This window comes from Glycine soja, chromosome 5 (assembly GCF_004193775.1).
Source record: "Glycine soja cultivar W05 chromosome 5, ASM419377v2, whole genome shotgun sequence".
In the NCBI taxonomy this organism is placed as follows: domain Eukaryota; kingdom Viridiplantae; phylum Streptophyta; class Magnoliopsida; order Fabales; family Fabaceae; genus Glycine; species Glycine soja.
Genome location: NC_041006.1, coordinates 37347705 through 37373869, shown reverse-complemented (window position 1 = coordinate 37373869; position 26165 = coordinate 37347705). Strand labels below are relative to the sequence as shown.

At 34.3% G+C, this 26165-nt stretch overlaps 3 protein-coding genes across 4 annotated transcripts; 2 read left to right on the top strand and 1 right to left on the bottom strand.

Annotated features, from left to right (window-relative positions):
- Positions 1-4316: 4316 nt before the first annotated feature.
- On the top strand, positions 4317-6913 carry LOC114412976 (GDSL esterase/lipase At5g45670-like). Its single transcript, XM_028377107.1, has 5 exons — positions 4317-4663; positions 5419-5543; positions 5644-5889; positions 6079-6334; positions 6448-6913. The coding sequence occupies exons 1-5, from the start codon at positions 4414-4416 to the stop codon at positions 6669-6671; spliced, it is 1101 nt and encodes a 366-aa protein (XP_028232908.1). The 5' UTR covers positions 4317-4413; the 3' UTR covers positions 6672-6913.
- Positions 6914-12796: 5883 nt separating this feature from the next.
- Positions 12797-15595, top strand: LOC114411547 (GDSL esterase/lipase At1g29670-like). The gene is made up of 5 exons (XM_028375195.1): positions 12797-13316; positions 13695-13819; positions 14155-14400; positions 14578-14842; positions 15242-15595. Exons 1-5 carry the CDS (start codon positions 13067-13069, stop codon positions 15454-15456), a joined length of 1101 nt encoding a protein of 366 aa, XP_028230996.1. The 5' UTR covers positions 12797-13066; the 3' UTR covers positions 15457-15595.
- Positions 15596-17718: 2123 nt separating this feature from the next.
- LOC114412975 (floral homeotic protein AGAMOUS-like) lies at positions 17719-25887 on the bottom strand. Of its 2 annotated transcripts, XM_028377105.1 has the most exons (9): positions 25668-25887; positions 24862-25100; positions 20602-20686; positions 20376-20437; positions 20146-20245; positions 19975-20016; positions 19018-19059; positions 18737-18903; positions 17719-18015 (listed from the first exon to the last, which is right to left on the bottom strand). In XM_028377105.1, exons 2-9 carry the CDS (start codon positions 25089-25091, stop codon positions 18012-18014), a joined length of 732 nt encoding a protein of 243 aa, XP_028232906.1. In that variant the 5' UTR covers positions 25092-25100; positions 25668-25887; the 3' UTR covers positions 17719-18011. The 2 variants fall into 2 exon arrangements, with proteins under 2 accessions (XP_028232906.1, XP_028232907.1); XM_028377106.1 differs by lacking the exons at positions 24862-25100; positions 25668-25887 and adding an exon at positions 22945-24510.
- Between the last annotated feature and the right edge of the window lie 278 nt (positions 25888-26165).

The following is a 26165-nucleotide window of genomic DNA, read 5'->3' as shown; positions in this document are numbered from 1 at the left end:
AACTGATTGGTACAGCTAGATATGACATTGCAGTGATAGTCCTGTAAATAACCAGGAGGTCGTTTTGGACGAGTTGACACTTTGGTAGATAAGGGTAAGGGTGGCTCTAAAGTAACAGGAACATTAGTAATGTGGGATGATGTTTGATCTATTGAATTTTGATCAAGATCAGAAGTAGGATGAGTAGGATGAGCTGTAGCAGCAGGGGTAGGTAAGGAACTAGAGTCCAAAGTGTGATCTATGGGTGGAATGGATGCAGGACTGGTGCTTGTACTGTCTATCAAACCGGTGGATAAAGGAGAGGAGTCCACACAAGGATGAGGTGAGATGTCCAAAGGATCATCATAAAGAGGAAAATTAGATGGAGTATTTGAGGGAGTGGGTCCAGGAACAGTTTTGAAAGGCAAACAATGCTCATAGAAAATAACATTGCGTGAGAGGAAAATATTGTGTGAGTGAAGGTCATAAAGTATGTAGCCTTTAGTACCATCTTTGTAACCAATGAAAACACATTTTCTGGCTCTAGAGTCAAATTTGGTACGATGTGCTTGTATAGTAGTGGCATAGGACAAACAACCAAAGACTTTAAGGTGGAGAAGGGTAGGTGGTAATTTGAATAACAATTCATAAGGGGATTTAGACTTAAGTAAGGGACTAGGAATTCTGTTTATAACATGGACAGCATGTTGAACACAAAAATTCCACATAGTGAGAGGAACATTGGAATGAAAAAAGAAGGACCTAGCCACATTCAAAATATGCTGGTGTTTACGTTCAACTACACCATTCTGTTGAGGGGTCTCAACACATGATTTTTGATGGATAATCCCCTTAGATAGAAAGAAATCATTTAAGGCAAATTCAGTCCCATTGTCAGATCTAAGACATTTTAAGGATGTGTTGAATTGATTTTCTAGATAAGCAACAAAGTTAATAATGTGGTTTTTAGTTTCACTTTTATTTTTGAGAAAAATGACCCAGGTAAATCTGGAATAATCATCTACTAAGGTGAGAAAATATTTATGTCCTAGAAGGGAAATGGTGGAATATGGACCCCAAACATCAGCATGCAATAGTTCAAAAGGAGATAAAGAAGTAGTAATGCTATTAGGAAAAGGAAGCCTCTTTTGTTTAGAAAAATGACAGCTGTCACAAGGTGACATGTTGTTCTTACAAGGTATGAAAGGAAATTGTTTAGAAATAGCTTGCATACCAGAATTTGATACATGTCCTAATCTGGAATGCCAAAGCTCAAAAGAATGAGAAGAAATTGAATTACAAGAACGAATCATATCAGCAGTATCTATCACATACAATCCTCTTTGAAGCTTAGCTGTACCAATCGTTTCCAGAGAATGATTCTGCAAAATCTTGCACAAATCAGTAGTGAAACTTAAATGGCAATTATTTGTACTAGCTAATTTTGTGACAGACATCAAATTGACATGAAAGCAAGGAATGTAAAGAACATGATGGATAGTAATTAAAGGTGAGATAACTACACTACCAGAGATGGAAGCTAGAACCTGTGATCCATTGGGTAAAGAAACAGGGACAGGGACAATGTTTTGATAAGTGGTAAGAGAGGAAAGATCAAAAGTAATATGATCAGTAGCACCGGTATCTAGTATCCAAAGAGAAGGATTCTTACCATTCGGATTGGAGGAAGGGGAATGCAAAGCAAAGGGAGATGTGGTTACTGAATTGGCCTTTGGTTGAGAACCAACTTTTGACTGTTGAAGAGCTTCAAGAATGCCTTGGTACATCTCTTGTGTAAACTGAAAACTGGACTGTGCAGAGGAACCTTGTTGGGTTGATTCCAGAGCAGAAGCATTTGAGGTATTGTTGGCCTGAGATGATGATGATGAATTCTTGGACTTATTGGTCTTGTATCCGGGAGGGTAGCCAATCTTCTCAAAACAATTGTCGACGATGTGATTTGTTTTGCCACAGTGAGTGCAAACTCGATTACCACCTTTAGAAGAGCCCTTGCCTTTGTTGTAATATCCCCCTTTACCATTGAAATTGCTCTGATTGGAATTGACTTGCATAGCCATAGCAGAGTCAGAAGTAGCTTCAGAGACTGAATCAGAATTAGAGCCTAGCATTTCACGTTCTTGTTGAATAACCAGGGAGAAAACGTGATCAATGTCCGGGAGAGGATTCATCATCATGATTTGTGATTTAGAATGCGAAAACCGGTCATTCAAGCCTTTAAGAAAGCGAATAACGTAATCTTGTTCGCGATAAACCCTAACAGAATCAATTCCACCACAAGAACAGGGAATTGAGCACTTACAGTGAGGGATTGGACGATAATTCTCCAATTCGTCCCAGTAGATCTTCATTTGAGTGAAGTAATCAGATACATCAAGCGTTCCTTGACGGAAACGATACAGATCCTCTTGTAGATCGGAAATGCGGAAGATATCACTCTGAGAAAACCTAATACGTAGATTCTTCCAAACACCAGCAGCGGTATCGATCCAAAGTACCGATTTTGCGATGGAATCAGAAATTGATCGGTGAATCCAAGCGAGAACCATAGTGTTGCAGCGGATCCACGGTGCATATAACGGATCGGAAACGGGAGGTTTGGGAAGAGATCCATCGATGAACTTGTCTTTGTTCTTCGAAATTAACGCGATGTGCATCGAACGGGACCAAGTGTGGTAGTTCTTGGCCGTTAAAGAAGGAGAAACAAGAACTAGAGCTGGATTCTCATTCGGATGCAGATAGTATGGATTCGCAGAGTTTGTAGAAAAATCAACGAAGTTCTGGAGTGCCATTGATGAAACTTCAAAAGAAAGAATGAATCAAAAGATAGAAGGAGATCAAGGATTCAACAGAAAAGGGAAGAAGTGCAACAATGGCTACCAGAACTCATGTGAGCTCTGATACCATGTTGACAAGAGGATCAAGGTGAACAAAGGAAAACTCATTCTCATTGAATGTGAAAAGGGAAAACTCTGTCTTATTACAGATAGGATTAGGCCTTATATATTAATCTATACAAGGTGAGAAATCTTCTAACCTCCTAACAGAATTGTAACTAACTAATTACAAAACTAACTAATTTAGATATATACAAATCTAATGGTAATAAAGCTGATAGAAGGTGTGGCGGCGCGTGGAGAGATAGAGAGAGAGAGAAAGGAGGGACGATATAGAGGAACCGCTTTGGGGACAATGGAGGAGACGCAACAATGAGACACCTTCCATGGTGGCAACAATGAGGGAAGGCATAAACACAAGCCAAGTGAGGGAAACCACGATGACGGTGAGTGAGTGAATCTGTTAAGTGGAAGGTGAAGGAGTAAATTGAGTGTGCAAACCACAATGGTTTCACGAAAACTGTTCTCATTTGTGTGTTACTATTTGCAAATTTGTCACCCGATTTTTTTATTTCAAGATGATTTTTTAAAATCGTGATCATGTGATGTTATAAAATAAAGTTTTTATTTTTTAACTTGCTAGTACTATTATCTTTCTCTTCTTTATTGGGCATGAACTTCAAATGGTTGGACAACTTTGGCGAGTTGGCTATGGGTACATATTGGGAGATGATGTGGCATCTAGACCTATCGAGGTCGACGTGCGGTGGAGCTCGTTCTGTTGAACACGACAAAATCATGTATACAGATGTCTATAATACTATGTAGTATTTCTAAAATATAATATTGCGTACTACGTAATAAACTAAAAAAAAATCATGTTTGTTGAAAATTATAATATTTCTAAAATACCATATTTTCTAAAAGAATGTTACAACGTATAAGTATATATTTAGTATTTCTACAATATTTTCAGCAATGAAAGACATAATTATAGATTTTTTTTGTTTTACATAAATCTTGAATTTCCACCCTTTCTCATAGAAAAATTTCAGTGAGAAACTTAATTTTTGAAACCAGTAAGAAACTTAATTGAAAACCAATTTCCAGACTTGTTAAATTCCTGAAAATAATTTTTGAAATTCCCATACTAAACGAAAATTTAACATTCCGGAAAAACTCAACAAAAACATAAAAAGTGTCGTATCATACCCAAGTGTTTTAACGAGTCGTTGTAATGTCCAAATTTCCATTCCTGCAAGATGCAACTCTACATTAAAGTTGGATCACATCAGTGATCAGATTTCATCAATGAGGTGGGGGTGGTACAGTGGAATTGGTAATGGAGCCATTTCATTCAATCTCACATTATATCCGCGTCCATTTAATGCCCCTAACTAACACTCCCAACCGTAAAAGCTACACTACTACTAGTATAGAGCCTTATCTCTCTACTACTATATATACTTATACTCGTGTCACACCTTCCACATTCAATCACTCACACATGCCCCTATCTTCCTTAGCTACCTAGATTATTCACTTCAATTCCTCACAAGCAACACCGTTTCTTGCTCCAATGGCAGCTTTGTATCTCCCAATAAGCATGTTGGCACTCATTGTTGTTGTTTCTCTTGGTTTGTGGAGTGGTGTTCAAGGTGCACCACAAGTGCCATGCTACTTCATTTTTGGTGATTCTTTGGTTGATAATGGGAACAACAACCAGCTCCAGTCTTTGGCTAGGGCTGATTACTTGCCTTATGGGATTGACTTCCCTGGTGGACCTTCTGGAAGGTTTTCCAATGGGAAAACCACTGTTGATGCAATTGGTGAGCTTGCACTTTCTTCATTGGCTTATAAACTTTGCATGGCAGCATTTTAGTTGAAATATATACTCGTTTGCATCATTGGTTGGTCTTAAAACTAGATTCACATGCATACACTTATAATAATCATCAATTCATCATTGTAAAAGACATAGTTATAGTGAGTCAATGACATCAAAATGGTTCTAAGATCTGTTGTTCTTCTTCCCTATTTTTGAACCTGTCAATTAATTGCAACTAAAAGCATCTTAATATATGCATTCATAATTTTCTATTGGATGACAAGCTGTATTATGCTAAAATCTGACAATAAATATCCATCACCTAGAAGGAAAGGGTATAATTAAGATGCATTAATATTTTTACCGGTGAAATAAAAAAATTAAAAAAGGAGTAACATGAAGATGTCAGTGAAAAAAAGTAAAACTTTTGACACTAGAGTTGGCACTACTCTGAGTTAGTTACCCCTCATAAAGGTTTGTGACTAACCCTTAAATTCCATTCACATGGATCTGTTTGCCCGCATTCAATATGCAATTTAAGACTAGAGTGTTGCGTAGTTCATTTCATTGACAAAGAGGTAGAATTGTAGAATTACTGATAAAGAAAGAAACAGGAAAAATTTACTGCCAGATGGTTACTTACCAGAAGAACTGATTTGGTAAAAACAAAAACAAGAGAAAAGTAGATCTGGCACATAAAATTGAAACCATAGAAAGGTTTCACTCTTGTTTTAACTTTCTGTTGAAATTTAACAGCTGAACTTTTGGGATTCGATGATTACATACCTCCATATGCTGATGCTAGTGGCGATGCTATACTCAAAGGAGTCAATTATGCATCTGCTGCTGCTGGAATTAGAGAGGAAACTGGGCAGCAACTGGTACCCTTTTATAGTTTCATTTTGCTTCATGCAACATCACTGTTTTTAATCTTCATTTGTTAAGGTATTTATGTTCTAAAGTTGTTCATATGTTTTGTAGGGAGGGCGTATTAGTTTTAGTGGGCAGGTGCAAAATTACCAAAGCACAGTGTCTCAAGTGGTAAATTTACTGGGAAATGAGGACTCAGCTGCAAATTACTTGAGCAAGTGCATATACTCAATTGGGTTGGGTAGCAATGATTACCTCAACAACTATTTCATGCCTCAATTCTATTCCAGCAGCAGGCAGTACTCACCAGATGAGTATGCTGATGTTCTTATTCAAGCATATACTGAACAACTAAAAGTTAGTCTCTAGCTCTCTCTGTCTTTTACCATTTGACATTCACATCTTCAATTTTTCTATTATAATATAGTAGTAACATGCAGTGTTCAAAATAGCCATTTAATTTTCAATTATAAAGTCAGGGTTTAAAATTGAAAAGCTAGCTAGCTCCACAAATTGAAATATTGACTGTTTGTGTTTGTCATTCAGACTTTGTACAATTATGGAGCAAGGAAAATGGTGCTGTTTGGAATAGGCCAAATAGGTTGCAGCCCAAATGAATTGGCCCAAAACAGCCCAGATGGTAAAACATGTGTGGAAAAGATCAATTCTGCAAACCAAATATTCAACAACAAACTGAAAGGTCTCACTGACCAATTCAACAACCAGCTGCCTGATGCAAGAGTCATCTATGTTAACTCTTATGGCATCTTTCAAGATATTATAAGCAACCCTTCAGCCTATGGTAATTTTTTTCAAACCAATGCATTTTATTTTGTAGTCATGATTTTTTCACTTTTTTTTTAGCAGCAAATAATATGAACTCACAAAGTTCTGTTGACATGAATCAATCTTCAGGTTTCAGTGTTACAAATGCTGGGTGCTGTGGGGTAGGAAGGAACAATGGTCAAATTACATGTCTTCCAATGCAAACACCATGCCAAAACAGGAGAGAGTACTTGTTTTGGGATGCTTTTCATCCTACTGAAGCTGGCAATGTTGTTGTGGCTCAGAGAGCTTACAGTGCTCAATCTGCATCAGATGCTTACCCTGTTGATATCCAACGCTTAGCTCAGATATGATCTCTGAACAATCAACATGTTCTAGTGGGTAGTGGCTATTAAGCTCTGCCACAACCATATTTAATGTTCTTCGAATGTGCTACTCCTTTTAAGGCATAAGAGTCTTAAGTTTTCTCTCTTTCTCTTACATATTCATATATGCTAAATGTTCATGGGTTCACAAGTACAGGTGTAATTTGTGGTAAAGTTTTGGAAGATTGCTTATTTAATTATAGTGAATAATAGTATGTTGTTTGCTGATCGGTTCTCCTTGTGAATGTTTCTTCCAAAATGATTAAGACAACGTTCACAACAAACTGTTTGCTTTAACATTTCTGGAAAAAAAAAATACAAATAATTGATGACAAAATAAACATCTGGTGATAAAATAAACTTAGAAGTCAAATTGGCAAGGGTTTTATATATTTTACGGCTATCGTTTAATGCATGTAAAATTTATATATATATATATATATATATATATATATATATATATTGGTAGTATAAATTAACTGAGTAGAAAGTTAAAGGTTTACTTAATTAAAAAAAAGTGGAATTCACGGCATCAAGAAAAGAAAAATATTTTTTAAACATATAAATTATAATATGTAATCCTGCCTAGGTTAGCTTTGCTATTCTTAGCCGGTCCCAAGCCCGGATAAAAGGAGAGGGTTGTGTTAGGCTTTCGACAGCCAACGTAAAACTTTGTCGAATCTCTATGACATGGATCAATTACGTAATAATGTGAATGCTAGGTCGTTGCCCGGAAGCAACGCGCTGTATGGCTCGAGTACAGTGTCAAAAGAGCAAGGGCCGCTGCATCGCCGCCCGGATGTAGTGAAAAGTAAGCAAGGGTTCCCACATTTTCGTGAACGGGTGTGGGTAAAGAAGCTAGTTCATGACAGGAGGATTCGCTTTGGTACATGGAATATAGGCACACTTACTGGAAAATCTATGGAAATAGTGGATGTTATGGTGAGGAGGAAGATCAATTTTATGTGCCTACAAGAAACTAAGTGGACAGGTGAAAAAGCGAAAGAATTAGACAACTCGGGATTTAAGCTGTGGTATACGGGAAAAATCAGATCAAGAAATGGGGTAGGGATTATTGTGGACAAGGAGTGGAAGAAGGATGTCGTAGATGTAAGAAGAGTAGGAGATCGTATCATAGCCTTAAAATTGGTAGTGGGACAGGACACCTTTAATGTTATTAGTGGGTACGCACCTCAGGTTGGGTTAGCAGAACACTTTAAGGTAAAATTTTGGGAGGATCTAGAAGGGGTACTTCAGGATATACCCCAAGGAGAGAAAGTTTTCCTAGGAGGGGATCTCAATGGACATGTAGGTAGCGTGGATAGAGGTTTTGAGGGGGTGCATGGGGGTTTTGGCCTAGGGGAGATGAATGGGGAGGGTAAATCCATCTTGGAGTTTTCGGAGGCTTTGGATCTTTCTATAGCCAATACATGGTTTAAGAAAAGAGAGGAACATCTTATCACTTACAAAAGTGGAGGGACATGTTCTCAGATAGATTTCTTCCTTATCAGGAAGTCTGATAGGAAGTATTGCTTGAATTGTAAAGTTATCCCGGGAGAGAGCTTGACTACCCAACATAGAGTTTTGGTTATGGATGTAAGAATTAGAGATAGGGCAAAGAGAAGAAGTCCTATGGTAGCACCAAGGATCAAATGGTGGCACTTGAAGGGTGAGAAAAAATGAATCTTCCAACAAAAGATATGAGAGGGATGGTGTGGACAATCACAAGGAAGTGCAAATGATATGTGGAACAAGACGTCCCAAGAGATTATTAAAGTGGCTAAAGAGACGTTGGGTGAATCTAGAGGTTTTGGACCTAGGGGTAAAGAATCGTGGTGGTGGAATGAAAGTGTTCAGAGCAAAGTTAGAATAAAAAAGGAGTGTTTCAAGGAGTGGTCTAGGTGTAGAAATTCTGAAACTTGGGATAAGTATAAGATAGCTAGAAATGAAACCAAAAAGGCGGTGAGTGAGGCAAGAGCCCAAGCTTTTGACGGACTATACCAAGCTCTAGGAACCAGGGACGGAGAAAGATCTATATATAGGCTTGCTAAGGGTAGAGAGAGGAAGACTAGAGATTTGGATCACGTAAAGTGTGTTAAGGATGAAGAAGGCAAAGTCTTAGTGCGTGAAAAAGATATCAAGGAAAGGTGGAAGGTGTATTTCCACAACTTATTTAATGATGGATATGGATATGACTCTAGCAGTCTAGACACAAGAGAAGAGGACCGGAACTATAAGTATTATCGTCGAATTCAGAAACAGGAAGTAAAGGAAGCGTTGAAAAGAATGAGTAACGGTAAGGCGGTGGGGCCAGACAACATACCTATTGAAGTGTGGAAAACTCTTGGAGATAGAGGTCTTGAGTGGCTCACCAAACTCTTTAATGAAATTATGAGGTCAAAACGCATGCCGGAGGAATGGAGGAGAAGCACGTTAGTGCCAATCTATAAGAACAAGGGGGATATACAAAATTGTGCAAATTATAGGGGAATCAAGCTCATGAGTCATACCATGAAATTATGGAAAAGAGTGATCGAACGGAGATTAAGAAAGGAGACTCAAGTTACTGAGAATCAATTTGGTTTCATGCCGGGAAGGTCGACCATGGAAGCGATTTATTTATTACGGCGGGTGATGGAGCAATATCGCATGGACCAACAAGACTTGCACTTGATTTTTATTGACTTGGAGAAAACGTATGATAGAGTGCCTAGAGAGATTTTGTGGAAAGCTCTAGAGAAGAAAGGGGTTAGGGTTGCATATATTCAAGCTATCCAAGATATGTATGATAGGGTATCGACTAGTGTTAGGACACAGGGTGGAGAGTCAGACGATTTTCCCATCACAATTGGTTTGCATCAAGGGTCAACCCTTAGCCCCTACCTTTTTACCTTAATTCTGGATGTCCTCACGGAACAAATCCAAAAGATAGTGCCGAGATGCATGCTTTTTGCAGATGACATAGTCCTCCTTGGGGAGTCGAGGGAGGAGTTGAATGAGAGGTTGGAAACTTGGAGACGAGCTCTAGAAACACATGGCTTTCGCCTAAGCAGAAGCAAATCGGAGTATATGGAATGTAAGTTCAACAAAAGTAGGAGGGTATCTAACTCAGAGGTGAAAATAGGAGATCATATTATCCCTCAAGTTACACGGTTTAAATATCTTGGGTCTGTAATACAGGATGATGGAGAAATTGAAGGGGATGTGAATCATCGCATTCAAGCAGGATGGATGAAATGGAGAAAAGCATCGGGGGTGTTATGTGATGCAAAGGTACCGATCAAGCTAAAGGGAAAGTTTTATCGGACTGCGGTAAGACCGGCGATTTTGTACGGAACAGAATGTTGGGCGGTCAAGAGCCAACATGAGACTAAAGTAGGTGTAGCGGAGATGAGGATGTTGCGGTGGATGTGTGGTAAGACTCGACAGGATAAAATTAGAAACGGAGCTATTAGAGAGAGGGTTGGAGTAGCGCCTATTGTAGAGAAGATGGTGGAAAATAGACTTAGGTGGTTTGGGCATGTAGAGAGAAGACCGGTAGACTCTGTAGTAAGGAGAGTAGACCAGATGGAGAGAAGACAAACAATTCGAGGCAGAGGAAGACCCAAAAAGACTATAAGAGAGGTTATCAAGAAGGATCTCGAACTTAATGATTTGGATAGAAGTATGGTACTTGATAGAACATTATGGCGGAAGTTGATCCATGTAGCCGACCCCACCTAATGGGATAAGGCGTTGTTGTTGTTGTTGTATATAAATTATAATATGTGTGTGTGTGTTTTATATTGTATATAAAAATTAAAGAATACAGATAAGAAAACTAAAATTATAAAGAATATTTATATTTAATTTAAGAAAAATAAATCTAAATTAAAAAGGAATTAAAATATAAATGACATGTCACATTATAAAAAACGTGTGCCTATATTTGACCCAAATTTTATTAAAATTTAAAATAAGAACTTTAAAATTAAAAAAGCAGAGTAAATCACTAATTAAAAAAAATTGAGTTCGTACGCATTTTACTATTTTTAAGTAACTATTTTTTTTTTATGGAAGTAAATATTATTGTATTATTTTAATGGATGGGAAAATTATATATACAATCAGAGTTTTTTTTTTTTTTGTTAGAGATATACAATCAGAGTTTGGATTTGGCTCACTGCACTTTGAAGGAAACTAAAAATAAGTTTTAAAATGGTGCGATTCATTTGAATTATTTCTTATTTATTTTTACTCTTTTTTTCTATTTCTCTTAACTAAAAAACTCAAATTATCATTTTATTTCTCACTTATTTCTACTCTTTTTTTTTTTCATCTATATTATTTCTTTCCTCATTACCAAATATACTCTTTAGCATCCAATCTCAGCCTTGGATTTTGCTGGACGTTATGAAGTCTGATTTGGTCTTTCTTTCAAAATACTAGCCGTTGGAGAGGATGTTCATTGGTGGCTTGATTGACGCTGAATTTCCTTGAACACAATAACGTCGACTGTTGTGGAAGCTCCCAAACCATGTTCCAATGCCAAGTGTTAGGATACTGTGAAGAGTTACAATATTTATATTTATGAGTATTACAGTAGCTCAAAGTTTGTAAGAGGCGTATTGACCTAGAATTAACGTGGCATTCTATGTGGCTTTGAGCATTACTACTGCCTTCCACAGTTACCATTGAGCTGCCGGCGGTATATGTAATTTTGTATTAGAAAATACAAGCAGCTGGTTCTATTTCTTTTTTAATTCGTGGGAATCAATGAAATATTTATAATAATTAACTTATTATGTTCAAACAACTGACTTAATACTCTTAATTTATTTGTGAAAATAAAAGCAAAACAGAAAACTAGCTACAATCTAGCAGAAGTAGCACCAGAAGCATCGGAGAAAAGCAAATGCTTCAAAACAGATGGGCAAGAATCTAAAACTTCAAAAAGTGGTTGTATGTTGTTTTGCTAAGTGGTTGTATCTAAATTAATTAATGAAACAACTCATGTAATTAAATTCAATTTTTGGTGTCTTTTAAATTCAAACTTTACCTTGATGAAAATTTTGTAAAAAAATATAACTGTATGAAATATTATTCCATGAGGGGTCTAATTCCGTTACTTGTTTTTGATTTCTATGAATAAATTTTATTCTATGTTTATTTATAGTTGCTTTCGTTTGACTTCTTTCAAATAAACCAGGATTTAAATTCTTTATTACTGTATTTTTTATTATTTAAATGATGACACGTAGATGTTTTTATAAATAATAAATATATGTATTATGGAATTTTATATAAATATTTGTGGGAATTATTAAACTGCATAATTTAATGCAAAGATATAGTGTATTTAGTTCAAGGGAGTAAAGGTGGAGGAGAGAAATTTTAACAGAGAAAAGAGGAGTTAAAAAAAGAGGTCACTTTTTATTTGCTTTAGTGATCATGAAAGATCACTTTCTTTAGTTCGTATAAGAGAAGAAAAAATCTGGAGAATATATGCAGTTTGTTGAAAGCCGAGAATATATGCAGTTATACCCTAATAAAAGACAATAGAGAAAAAAGGGATACAAGAAAATATTAAAATAATTTAAGTCACTGGTACCTGCGGCTGGTTACTGACTTCGAGGATCAGATCCTCCATAATTATAAGGAAGAAGAACAAGATAAGTTGATTTTGAGGTACCAAAACCTCTGGAGGAAGAAGAAGACACAGAAAAGAAGAGGTAATCTGTATATTTTTCATCAGACAGCATCAAGCAAGGATATATATTCTTAGTGGTGCCTCCCTTTCCTGAACTATCTCACCATTCTTCCTTTCTTTTGAGCTTTATTTCCTCCTGTACCCCTGGTTTGCTATTTCGACCTTATCCCTGCTGTTATCTTTCCTTCCCTAACCGTCACAGTCTTAAAATTATATATAAATCATTTTCCTCCTCTACCAACATTGAGAGGGAGATACAAATTAAAAGGTAATGATTTTAAACCTCCCTCATGTTTCCCTCCTTTTTCCTCCAAATTTTTTAAACAAGTAAATACAATAAATAAAAATCACTCATAAGGAACTTCTTTTAAATTTTGTCCAAATTGAAAACTTGAGATAGTTACACTCTCATGGCTTGGCGGAATTCTAGTAAAACTGTCATCTGCCGTATGTAGGCTCCAGTCATTTTCTAATAGTGTGTGCATGAAATTGACTCAATAAAATCAACATATGTCGACCTTACAATGTGTCACATAGATAAATTATTTCAACGAATTTCTCCACAAAACTAGGTCATACCTGCCTTTCTCTCACTTCTCTCTCCCTATATATATATATATTATCTAGTCACCCTTGTGTTTGGACCCCTAATATTTTGGATCTGAACTTCGCCCTCTTCATATTTTCCTTTGATATGGATTATGAAACCAAGTTATGGTTAGTGATGATTTTTTTCTTCAGTGCAACATACATGCAATATTATTGTGTTGTTGGGAAGCCCCAAGTACCTTGCCTTTTCATTTTTGGAGACTCTTTATCTGATAGTGGAAACAACAACAATCTACATACAGATGCCAAAGTTAATAACTTGCCTTATGGGATTGATTTTCCACTTGGCCCCACCGGAAGATTTACCAACGGCCGTACTTCAGTTGATATAATCAGTAATAATTCAATTCTCCACATATGTATCTTTCTTTCACATGGACACGTGATCTTTAATTTTGTCACATCAAGTTTTTTGGATTATAGGTGCAAAAATGTTTTACCGGTTTTACCCATAATTGATCTCTTTTGAATTATTTTTTTTACTGAGATCTCTTCTTTTTTTCATAAGAAGACTAGAATTTGAATCCTTGTTAACGAATCCAAACTCAATTCTAATAAGACAAACAATGATTTTGTCACGTTAAGTTTGATAACTTGAAAAGAATAAATTCCATAGATTAATATGATTTGTTTTCATGTTATTTTGATGTATATATGAATTTTCAGTTAATTAAAATTTCATTTTTATTCAATATAAAATTATGTTATTGCAGCTGAGCTTTTGGGATTGGAAAATTTTATCCCGCCCTTTGCAAATACCGGTGTTTCAGACATACTCAAAGGCGTGAATTATGCATCCGGCGCAGCGGGGATTCGCAACGAGACCGGCACACATTTGGTATATGTCAAACTCTTTTACTATATATCTCGAATTTATATATATACATCTTACCTATAATTTGGTTTTGAGATATTTGCCTATGTGATTTTGTCATGATTTGTGTGATGTGTCATTTGTTTCATGCATTAAATCAAATCACTTGTTCATTTACTTAATTGGATCTGATTTCTTTAAATTGAACAACTCACCAGCTAAAACTCACCTTAAAGGTAAAGTAATTTCAATTTTTTATTAGAAAATCAGCTATTGATATTAATATATGATGGATATATTTACTTAATTTATCCTCTCATGCTAATGGAGCCAAAGCCTTACTTAATTTGTAATTGAAGGGTGAGGATATTAGCTTGGGATTGCAGTTGCAAAATCATAAAGTCATAGTTTCCCAAATCACTCAGAAACTTGGAGGCCCTGACCAAGCACAACACCACCTAAATAAGTGTTTATATTATGTGAATATAGGCAGCAATGACTACTTAAACAATTACTTCTTACCGGAGCATTACCCATCAAGTCGAACGTATTCTCCTGAACAGTATGCTGTGGCCCTTGTCCAAGAATATGCAAGGAATTTAAAGGTATTATTTTACTTCAAATTCTAGAAAAAGGTAATATCAGAAACAAGTTTTAGTATAAAATACACTAAAATTTGTCTCTTAAAAAAAGGATCAGAGGTAGTATAACATTTATAATATATATGATGCACCAAATTAATGGTTAGTTATCTACTTTTAATTTGTTGTTTCTATGTGCAGGATTTGCACGCACTTGGGGCAAGGAGGTTTGCCTTGATAGGCCTGGGACTTATAGGCTGCATTCCACATGAAATCTCTATTCATGGGGAAAATGGGTCAATATGTGTTGACGAGGAAAATAGAGCAGCACTCATGTTTAATGACAAGCTTAAACCAGTAGTTGATCGTTTCAATAAAGAATTACCTGATGCCAAATTTATCTTCATTAACAGTGCCGTGATCTCATTACGAGACTCAAAAGATTTCAATACCTCAAAGTTACAAGGTAACAATTATTTTTTCTTCTTTTTTTCATAGCCAAAATTATAGTAGTACTAAGATTTAATTGATGTATATGATATAGCAGCAAGTATGGATTTTTTACAATTTACTGTGCCTGTATATTCAAACTCTTATTCATCTAAACTGGTTTTAACGTATTTGTTATTTCCTCGATCGTAGCAGAAAGCTTGTAACATGCATATATAATATATCTTTGTACTTTCCACAAAAGATTGGCTAAATTGAATTTGTATAATTGAAACTATGACCAAAAGGATGCACATGCATCTCTTCAATTTTTACTATTATGTTAATACAATTATGATCATATGGTTTTAAAAAATTGAAGTAATAGATATGTTGTTTATTAAATATATTAACTTTCGTTGGAGGCCCCATGTAGGGATTTCAGAAGTTGCTGTGTGCTGCAAAGTGGGGCCGAATGGGCAGTGTATCCCTAATGAGGAGCCATGCAAGAACAGAAACCTACACGTATTTTTTGATGCATTTCATCCATCTGAGATGACCAACCAACTCAGTGCAAGAAGTGCGTATAATGCTCCCATTCCAACTCTCGCGCACCCAATGGATATCAGTCATCTTGTTAAGTTAAAATGAAGATGGAAACTCTTACAACCGTATTTATTTACATATGTATCTGATTTTTGCCAGAACTTATAATAATCATATTGTAGCCGAAGGAGATTAATTGCAACCAATTATTGGAATTTCATTTGCAATATTGCAGTGTTATATATAGCTATTTCATGTCATATGTATCGGTGTACTTTTGTTCCTGCAGATCAATAACTTTATGATAGTTTGAATAGTAGTTAATTTGTTCCAGATCTTTTCTAACAAATCACAAAAATTGAAGTTTAAAAAAAAAAAAGAATCTACAGGAATCAGAGTTGCCAAGGGCCACTAACCCTCAAGTAGAGTGAAAACTATCCAATATCTTCCATAGCTTTTGTTGCTGTTATTGTATATAGTGGTATTCATGCATAGACATTAATTATGTTTAATTTATTTTGGGTTTATGTTTTTTTTATATAAATGTTAATTGTTAGTTTTTTGGATTTTGGATTTATGGTTATAACCGGTTACTACCAAGATTAAGATATAAAAAAGGTTGTAGACCTATAAGAATGAGGTTTATTCGCTACAGCAACCCAATACTTGAAACCTAATTATACCTGAAATAAACACATGCAAAATAGTATCCTTCTAAAAAATTTAACTTAAGTGATGATTTGGTTAATCAACAAGCTGAGTTTGAAAACGAGTTTTAACAAAACATTCAATTGCCGTAACGGTCACAATGTCAAAGGTATAAATAATGGAAGAGTGGAAATTTAAAAAAGATAGAGCTTGACCCAACAGACTGAACTAAAACACGCATTACTTGTACAACCAATAGAGAAAAAGAGAGGAAAAATTGAATTTGAAATACAATAAATATAGGATGATGGAGAGAGATAGACAAAAAAAATAATGTTGCATTAATTGTTGTATAAGTTGTTGAATGTGTATCATTTCTACACTGAAAAACACTCTAGGAAAGGGTTAAAAATTACTGCAGAGCAGGGATACACTACACAAGAAAAAAGTTTCATGCTACTCAGTTTGTTTGAGCAGAGTGGCAAAAAACAGTTTATAACTGTTCTATGGCTTCTCAACTTGGCCAACAGTGTTTTAGTTGATTGTAATCCTACTTATAAGCTTTGAATATAACCACATGAAGCTTAGAACACTTCTGTGAGGCTCTAATACTCAAACAAGCTGTTAGAGAAGTGGTTACTACTGTATCAAGAAAGTGACTTTGTCAGGCAGTGAAAGCTAAGTAGGATGGTCACACTCACAGTAGCCTTTCTCAATTCGCTTATTTTCATGTGACACTTCTCACTGAGTTTAATCATACTTCTTACCCTGCTTGTCTATTTTGAGTTTTTATCTTGTCTAACATTCCACCTTTCTCATCTTGCATATATCAGTACGACCCTTTTCAGCTCGTGTCATTGTTTTTATATATTTTAAAAAGTTTAAAGATCCTCTCTCTCACCCACAATATATATATATATATATAAATATATATATATATATATATATATATATATATATATATATATATATATATATATATCAATAGGTCTAATTTCTTTATTTGTTTCTCTCACTTTTAATCTAAGAAACTTGATTAATTAGCATTCAGATACACATAATACATATTATACTGATATTGCATATACTTGAGTGCTTTTTTTTTTTTTTCCAGTTTTATTTTCTCACTTTGTTAATGCTTTTGCCCTTGGAACAATTTCAACAAACAGGAAAGAAACATTATGGTTGTAGATCACAACATTCCTTTCAAGCTTCCACATAAAGCTGAGTATGTTGATGTTGAAGCAAGGAAGATTGCAATTTACAGTAGATGCCGATGCACTTGCATATGCTTAACAATGCTGGAAATTAGCCCACCGCAGTAAGGAGTGTAACTATTTAAATTATAGCTTAAATATCTTTTCATTCTAATTTAACTTTTTTTTTTTGCATTTCATTCTTATAAAATTATTTTTTTATTTTTAATCCCTATAAATTATACTTATTTTATTTTTCGTCTTTACAATATTTTAGGTAATATTTTCTTTTACTGCTGAGAACGTTATAAAAAAACAAAACAAGTATAATTTGTAATGATTAAAAGTAAAAAAAGAAGTTTGAAAGGATAAAAAATAAAAAATACTAAACTAAAGACTAAAATGTATTTAAATCTTAAATTAATCATACTAAAAAAGATGGGGATACTTTGCACCAATAACAATGATCCCCCGAGAAAAAATCATACTCAAGAACAGTTGCATGTATGAGTAGGACCTTGAATTCATAGTAAGTGAAGTATGAAATTAATAGACATATATAGAAGCCTATCTTACAGGAGAAATAGGGAAAGTAAACAAAAGTTGACAAAATATGGCAGGGTGCAATCTCTGTACTCAGAGTACCTGTATGCATACTAAATAGTCCATAACATAGTACTGAGGGGAATACTTAAATGAATTCCCTCCATTGAATTCTGCATACTTCATAGGCTTTAGCATTCCTATATATCATTCTAGATGTCAAATACAAACAATAGGAAATCTAAGTCTTTCTCCTTCTTAAGCTTAAACTCTTCAACTGCACAAGAGTACAAGATAAAAGAACAAGCATTAGATTTATGTTTGTTCATTAATTCCAAATATACAGTGAGTCAAGTCTCCATGGGACACACAAATATGCCTGTCAACGGACAAAATAACTTGAATATTAAAACATAACTTTTGCAATGCAAATTAGTTCGGATCTGTATATATTTTGTATTTTATATTAGGACTTGTTTACTCATTCACTTCCCATTATCCCTTCTCTTTGTTTTACGAAATCAAGTCATGGTGCGGGTATACTAACTCAAGCTATTATTGAAACTGAATTTCAATTTATGTTGAGAAAACATTTATTTAAAGCCAACTAAAGCAATTCATTAGCCATATGTTTTTTTTTCTTCATTTATATAAATCCCAATTTCTTTTACGAATCATCTTTACTAGAGGTTCAATTCTCCTATTATTACCTTTTTTAATTGACATGTTATGACTATTGGGATTTTCTGAAATCATAATTGTAGTTGACTCTTTTGTGTGAAGAACAACTATGTCCACAAGCCTGTCCCTTTGTATCTTGAAAGACTCATTTGTAATAATTTTTTTGTTTTTTTATGTATAGAAATTGAACTCAGCTATGATGACTCTTATAAGATTTGTTAATAGGTAGTAACTAGTGATTTAAGCATTAAGAAATTAAAAACAAATACATATCAAGTAATAGAATGAATGTGAAACCTAGCAAGGGAGAAACTTACACAAATTGAAGGGACATGTTGTCTTGTCCGGCATACTGATTATTATTAGGTTGTAATCCAGTTACTTGGAAGAAGCCGCGGGAGTCAAACTGAGATTGCATCGATTCATAGCTTATGCTTCCAGACAACCCGTTAACATTATGGTGACTCCTCTCACCTGCTGCTATCTACACACTCAAAAAAAAAAGAAAATTGATAATGAAACTACAATACAAACTTCATACATATAAGAGAGAGTGAGTGAGAGTGAGTGTAGATTGATGATAGATAGAATGACAAACCTTTGCTCTAAGAAGCTGATTGTCATTGTTCAAGTGTATCTCCTGTGAAATGTACATATTAGTTACTATATATACTTTGAAAGCCATTGTAGAAGAAATTTTGTATACCCCCTCTCCCAAAAAAAAAAACGCAAATTAAAATTATAGGCATCTATATATAGATTTATTTCGGGATATGGATGAACATATAGTCTAAGCCAAAGTTTCATCATATACAAATTGTCAAACTTTACACCGTCTACAATGTTGTGATATGGTTAGTTGTCAGTCTCTCACATATTTGCTTTAAATTTGCTATTTTATTGTGAAGTTTTTTTTTTAGTTAGAGGGTTTTAATAACATTCCGATTAATTTTATTTTTTCTCACGAAAAACTACTTGAAAATACTGAAAAATGTTTGCTTAGAAATAGTATAAAATAAATTAAACTAAATATATCTATAGCCTATAATATTATAAAGTGTATAAATAGAAAATTCCATACTCAAAAATTAATAATTATGTGATCAAATTCTGTTTTATTTATTCGTGACAACATTTGCAGCTACAATTCACAGTTATATTTTATACACAATCCTTACAAATTTTCATTTTTCTTTCTTGATCTTGTTGAGTGGGGGTCTTAGGCCTCATTGAGTTGCATCTTTTTAAGATGATTCATCTTTAGGCTCTAGGAGCTACTCAAGCTATCATGAATAGTACTCATGCAATGGAATGATCTATATATCCTCACTACCATCTTTGGAAATCTCCAAATTTGACCAAGGGGAAACTGACAAACAAACAGAATATGAAAAACAGTTGTAGAGCCCTAATACTGATATTTGTGAAATCTTAACCAGAGACCATGGGGCTAAACTTAAGAAACTTGATTAAATTGTAATGGGAGCCACTTAGATAATAATTGCAAAAAAAATGACCTTAGAAATTAAAACATGAATACAAGGAAAGCATTTACCCTCTTCTTCATGTGCTCAATTTCTGCAAATAGCATCTCATTCTGATGTAGGTGTTTGGGAAGTAGCACATGCAAACAAAGGAAGAAAGGACAAAATTAGATCAACATAGTAAATCTGCGTACTTTATTCTTTCAAAATCATAGAAAGAAACTTCTTGTTACTAGAAATACCTTCTTGGAACGAATTCTGCTGATTCCTTTTTCTAATTTAGTCTCTAGGTTTTTGAGATCCTTGCCATTCATGGTGCTCAAACCCTCACCCATCATTTGACTGCGATTCAAAACATTTTTACCAAATATTGGAATAATACTTGAGATCTCTTCATATGCTTTTTTTTTCAATATTGTAGTTAAATTTTTCTTGTCCTGATCGTAATACATGAATTACTAATGCAACTTGCCTATTGTGATTCTGCAGATTGCTGATTTGTACACGCAGTTTGGCAGCTTCTTGGTGGTAAAACTGAGATTTGAAATCATGGTTAAAAAGTTAGTTTATACTTAATTGCTGTTACAATCAAATTCCTTTTCTGCATGATATTAATTTTATGCATCTATCATTGTTTAATTAGTTTCAAATAAAGTTTCTCTTGAAAAAAATGTAGAGAAGGAATAATGAATTAATACCTGAGCATTAGCCTCAGAAGCAGATTGTCCACCAGTAGATAAATCTGAACTTGCTTTCTTGTACCTCTCAATTGAAGCTTTGACGCTATAATAACAGTAGGATCATTTACAAATTATATTCATTGTGCTACGTGATATGACAATGGCATCATCTAAGTGATAAAAGACTTTTTCTGATCATTGTGAAAGAACATTATATAAGCACAGAAAATAACTTTTTTTTAATCTAATAATCTGCAAGAGCATGACCCTTGTTATAAAAAAAACCTTATATACATTCACAAGTTGTCCTGTTACAAGATTATATATTCATAACCCAAAAGTCAAAGAACATGATTGACGACCAAATTTCCGGTATAGCATTCAATCTCCTTCTCCAGTAACAATTTTTTTTGGAAAATAAAGAAGTTCAGAATGATAAACGAATAATTAGGCTGCCTTAGTCTTACAAAATTTGTAACCATCCTAACTAGGATAGTTATGTTAAAGGCTTTAGGTTCCTTGTGATTATTATTAACCCCTGCAACTTAATTGATTGTAAAAGGATTTTTGTGAATCTTAACTAAATCAAACAGTGCACTAGCTTTCAATATGACTAGACCCGGTTGGACTCCTCTAAAGTGCAACATGTACTTTAAGGATTAAATGCACAAATCCTGACCATTCATATTAATAAATGATTTAGATTGATACACCTCAGTTAAAATTGCCATATAGATTTTTTTATTAAAATAGAAAATGAAAAATCTATTATCGTGTGCTTCATATCATCTTCATGATATGCAAAAGAACAAAAATCCTAAAATCAATTGTTGCGGCATTGTTATTCTAAATCTTGCTTTATCTGAAATTTTCTTACTCCATGTCTTCAACGTGATTTCTCTCTTTCTCCCCCTCTCTCTCAATTAATTCCATACGTGCTTATCACAAAATGAAAAAAAAAAAACAAAAAATAGTTGCATCGACCAATGAGGTCATGCTGGACACAACATCTTCTGGACAGAGGGGCCACTATTTAGTCTTGTACTAATTTCTTTTCTTGATAGCTACTAATTTCTGGTTGCTACTTGGCTCTGAGGTAAATGTATTTTTTTTTCCTTCTCCCGTTATTGGCTTCTACATTGCTGGATAAGTGGTTTGAAGAAAAAAAATTACAATTAAGTGTAGTAAGAAGTTGTAAGATAAAGCTGCAGATTAAGAAGAACAACTTTGTAACAATTGTATTGGGGGATTTTGTTCTTCTGTGTAACCAATGAAGATGATTACGTGAAGCGAGGCAAAATATTCTTTTTATTTTCTATTTTAGTTTAATAAGTTTCATTTTATTAAAGAAAAATTTGATGTGGCAATTTTAATTAAGGTGTGTTAATCTAAATCATTTATTAATATGAATGATTAGGATTTGTGCTCTTTACCATCTAAAGTGCATGAACCCAATCCAGGTTTTTTTTATCTTGTATCCTTAAGCCTCTCGAGGGTAATTAGTAATTGGGAAATCTGAGTGTATAAATTGGTTGAAGAGAAAGAGGAATATTGACAAATTAACTACATTTATCTCTTGGTTTGAGTGTATAAATTACTTGGATAATATTATTAATGAAAAATTATAATATAAGCTAAAATTTATTGATGAATTATATATATATATATATATATATATATATATATATATATATATATATATATATCACACCTCTTGAATTTATATTCCTTTATTCGTTTATTTTATCTCTTTCGTGAAGCTGTCAGCTTTATTAATTGGATTTATATCTTCTACAGTTTATAGTGTAATAGAATAATAAAGTGGAAATAACTAGTAATAAAAATGTAGTTAGTAAATTCTAAAAATTCACAACTGATTAATAACTTTAAATTCTATAAATGCATACAACTAATTTTAAAATCAGTAGGTATTATCATTTTATCACTAACTCTAAGGGATACATTTCAGTCTCTAGAACGTCTTCATCCGAATCTTTCAATTTAACTCGGTTTCTTAGTTTGTGTAAATAAAAAGAAACAAAAAGAAAAGAAATTAAAAAGGAACAACTGTGTTCGATATTAATTTGGGGTTAACCACAGAGCTTGTCCAAGGTTGAAATTAATGTCAAATCATCCAACTGGTTCAGTTAACCGAACCTCAAACGCAACTAAATTCACAAAAGTAATAAACATGATCTCATTATTCAGAAACCTCGACTGGAGGCATAGTCTGATTAGATGTGATAAAAATAAAATCTTAAAATAACAAAATGATTTAGTTTTAATAATAATAATAGAAAATTAGGGATGAAAAAAAAAGGAAAAGAAGAAAACCTTTTCAGTATTGCAATGAATTGATACCTTAATATCCTCGAGCCACTGATTGGCTGCTGCTGCCACGGTGGCACAGGTTCCCACAATATGATTGGTTCAACCATTTCTAGACCTATTTTTTTCTCTGCCACTTCAAGGAAACGCATCTCACAGTGGATAATGCTCTCAACCACACCTCATTGCCCACCTCGATTTCCAACCAACTAAATTTCGTGCAAGATTTTTAAGTCACATTTACTGAATCTGATACCATATATTGTTTAAAAAAAATGGTCTTTTCTGTGTAAAAGTGTGTGTACATCACAGCCGTTCATTTCAGCTACTGGAAATTATCAGCAAGCAAAAGCAGTAGTTGTACACTTTCCTTTGCATGGAAGAAGCCAAAATGCTCAGAACTCTCTCATTGGCCTGGCTCTCTGCTCCCCGATTTATCTCACTCTCTCTCTCTCTCTCATTCAGCTTTAAAAACCCTTCTTTTTCTTTCTCAGACTACAACTTTCACAAATATGTAAAGTTCAAGATCTTGAGCAAATGCAGAGACTCCATAAGCTACCATTGAAATTATGATGATGCAGCGTTTTGGACCCTCATTGTTTCATGACTCTCTTTCATTGTCTTTTGCTGTTTTTCCAAACTATGTAAAAGAATTTTTTTACTCTATGCTGAAGAGAGTTTCCCATAGGAGGGGTGTTGTAGAAGATCCAACTTTAGGGTTCAGATCCAAGAGTTAAAGAGATACCAATTCCATCTTCCAAGTATGACTTGGTTAAACTCTTTCAAAAGTCAAGAACTGAAAAATCACGTGTGACGTGTTCAAAGATTCTTCCAACCAAGACAAAAAAGAAAATCCTAGTCTAGAGTCACCCTTTATTTTCCTTAAAGCCCTAACCATAGTTACCAAACTCCATTGCCTAAAATGGGGAAAATCAACGAGCAATAAATATTAAGAGATTAAATTTGACTATTTTCTGGTCATGCTGAGAAGAGAAAACGGTTTCTTTCTTTCTTTTTTCTTCTCCCTTGACTAATTAGCTATGCTCAGCTCATGTATTAGTCCCTAATAAAACCCTAATTTCTAGGGTTATTTTTAACCCATTACGAGATCTTGCAAGTGGGTGTCAAATGTCAATGTTTCTGAGAAGATTTTGTTGTGATGGGTTACAAAAAGCCGTTTTATTTTTTTTACTCGTTTCTTTATTCCGTTTAACTCATTGAGTCATTGACAATTTGTTGAAAGTGTACTTGATTTTTTTTTCTTTTTTGTCTAATCAACTGGCTTTGTTACTAGGGTAATTGAGCTAATGGAAAGCTTACAGCTTTAGCTTTTAGATGAGTAAAGAAAGAGAGAGAAGGGAAAGAGGAAAAAGGAAACAGAAAGTTTATGAGTTCTAGGGATTGGCTGATCTCACAGACCTTCATAACATCCCCAAATCCTTTCTTCTTGCTACTAGTTAACAACCATAGTGCTTCTATGTCTATCTGGTACACCAGATCTGTGTGCCCACCAAATCAAGAACTAAGAAAATAATTGTCATAAACAGAAGAAGAAAAAAAAAAGGAGAATGAGCTTAAAAGCTCATAGAAGGAAAAAGGCCAAAATAGAAGAAACAATTCTTGATGAGTGTTAAAGACAAAAAAAAAAAAAAAAAAAAGACAAGGGAACCGTGATTACAGAAAACAGACAAAGAAAAAGAGGAAAAATTAACTCCATATTCTAACTGCATCACAAAAGTGATTAGGCTCTTTGAGCTTAACTCCTTCAGAAGATTTTTTTGCACCAGCAAAATTATATAAATTCAATTTTCCCAAAAGAAGCAGCATGAACAATATTTATAACATGGAAAAAACTGAAAAACAAACAGAGGAAAAGAATGAAACGAAAAATTGGGAAGAACACAGAAAGCTTGAAAAATATTTATGAAGAGATTGAAGAAAAGCGTGTACCTGTTATTAGCGTATTCATAGAGGCGGCCACGGTTTGAAAAGACAATTAGAGCAACCTCTGCATCACAAAGCACAGATAACTCATATGCCTTCTTGAGCAAACCATTTCTGCGCTTGCAGAAGGTAACTTGTCGACTGGTGGTGTTCTCAATCCTCTTGATCTCAATCTTCCCCCTTCCCATCTTTCTCTGGGGAGACTCTGATGACATGGATTGGTTTGGAAGAGCCATGTTTTCAAGCTGAATCAAGTAAAAAGATCACATCATTTTATTGTCCTCATAAACACAAACACGCACAAAGTATATATTGACAAAAACACATAAGTAAATTTTTATCTTTCAGCTATTTTTGTCAGGTGAAGAATCTGAAAAGGAAAGAAGAGGAAATGGAAGCTTGGAATACCCCTCAAGGACTTAATCAAGCTGAATCATGTAAAAGATCATATCATTTTATTGTCCTCATATAAACACACACACAAAAAAAAAAAAGTATATCTTGACAAAACATATTAGTAAATTTTGATTTTTCAGTTATTTTGTCAGGTTAGGGAAGAATCTGAAAAGAAATGTAGAAGAAAATGAAAGCTTGGAACACCCTCTTCACCCCTCAAGAACTTATCCAACATTTAAATCATTAGCTATTTATATATATTTAGCTTCAAAAAGTTTCATTTGCTTGTAATAGCTAGTTTGCAATCTAGTTCATGTGTTGCAAAATCTTGGATTCAAGGGAAATATTTACTCCAAAAAGAGGTGAACCATTGAGAAGACATTTTAGATGATGTTTCAGTATTTTGCTCAACAAACCTGGTGAGCAAACAAAGCGGAGAAGTTATATTCAGGACAGGAGAGCAAGTTCCAGCCCTTAGAAGAATAGTGTGTATATATTTTTCTCACTTTTGTCCACTCAGCAGATCAGGCAGGAGATATCAGAAAATGAAAGCAAAGTGCCCAAAAATGGGTATTTATAAAGTGAAAAACAGCCTTTCTTCCATAATGGTTTATGCATATATGAAACAAAGTGTGTGTGTGTATACACACACCCATCTGCATCTGTGTATATTTTATTCACTTTTCTTTGTTTCTTTTGTTTTTATTTATTGAATCACTTGAGGTGAATCAAATTAATTGAATTTTGTTGACATTTTTTTTATTTTTAAGAAATTCATTCACTAGCTAGTGAGGGAAGTAGGGCATGAGAGAGAGATCTGGAAACAATTATTAATGGGGTGAAAGGGACGTGGAGCGAAGTTGGAAACTTAGAACAAGAGATATTCCATGATATGATTCAGTCAGTGGAACCTC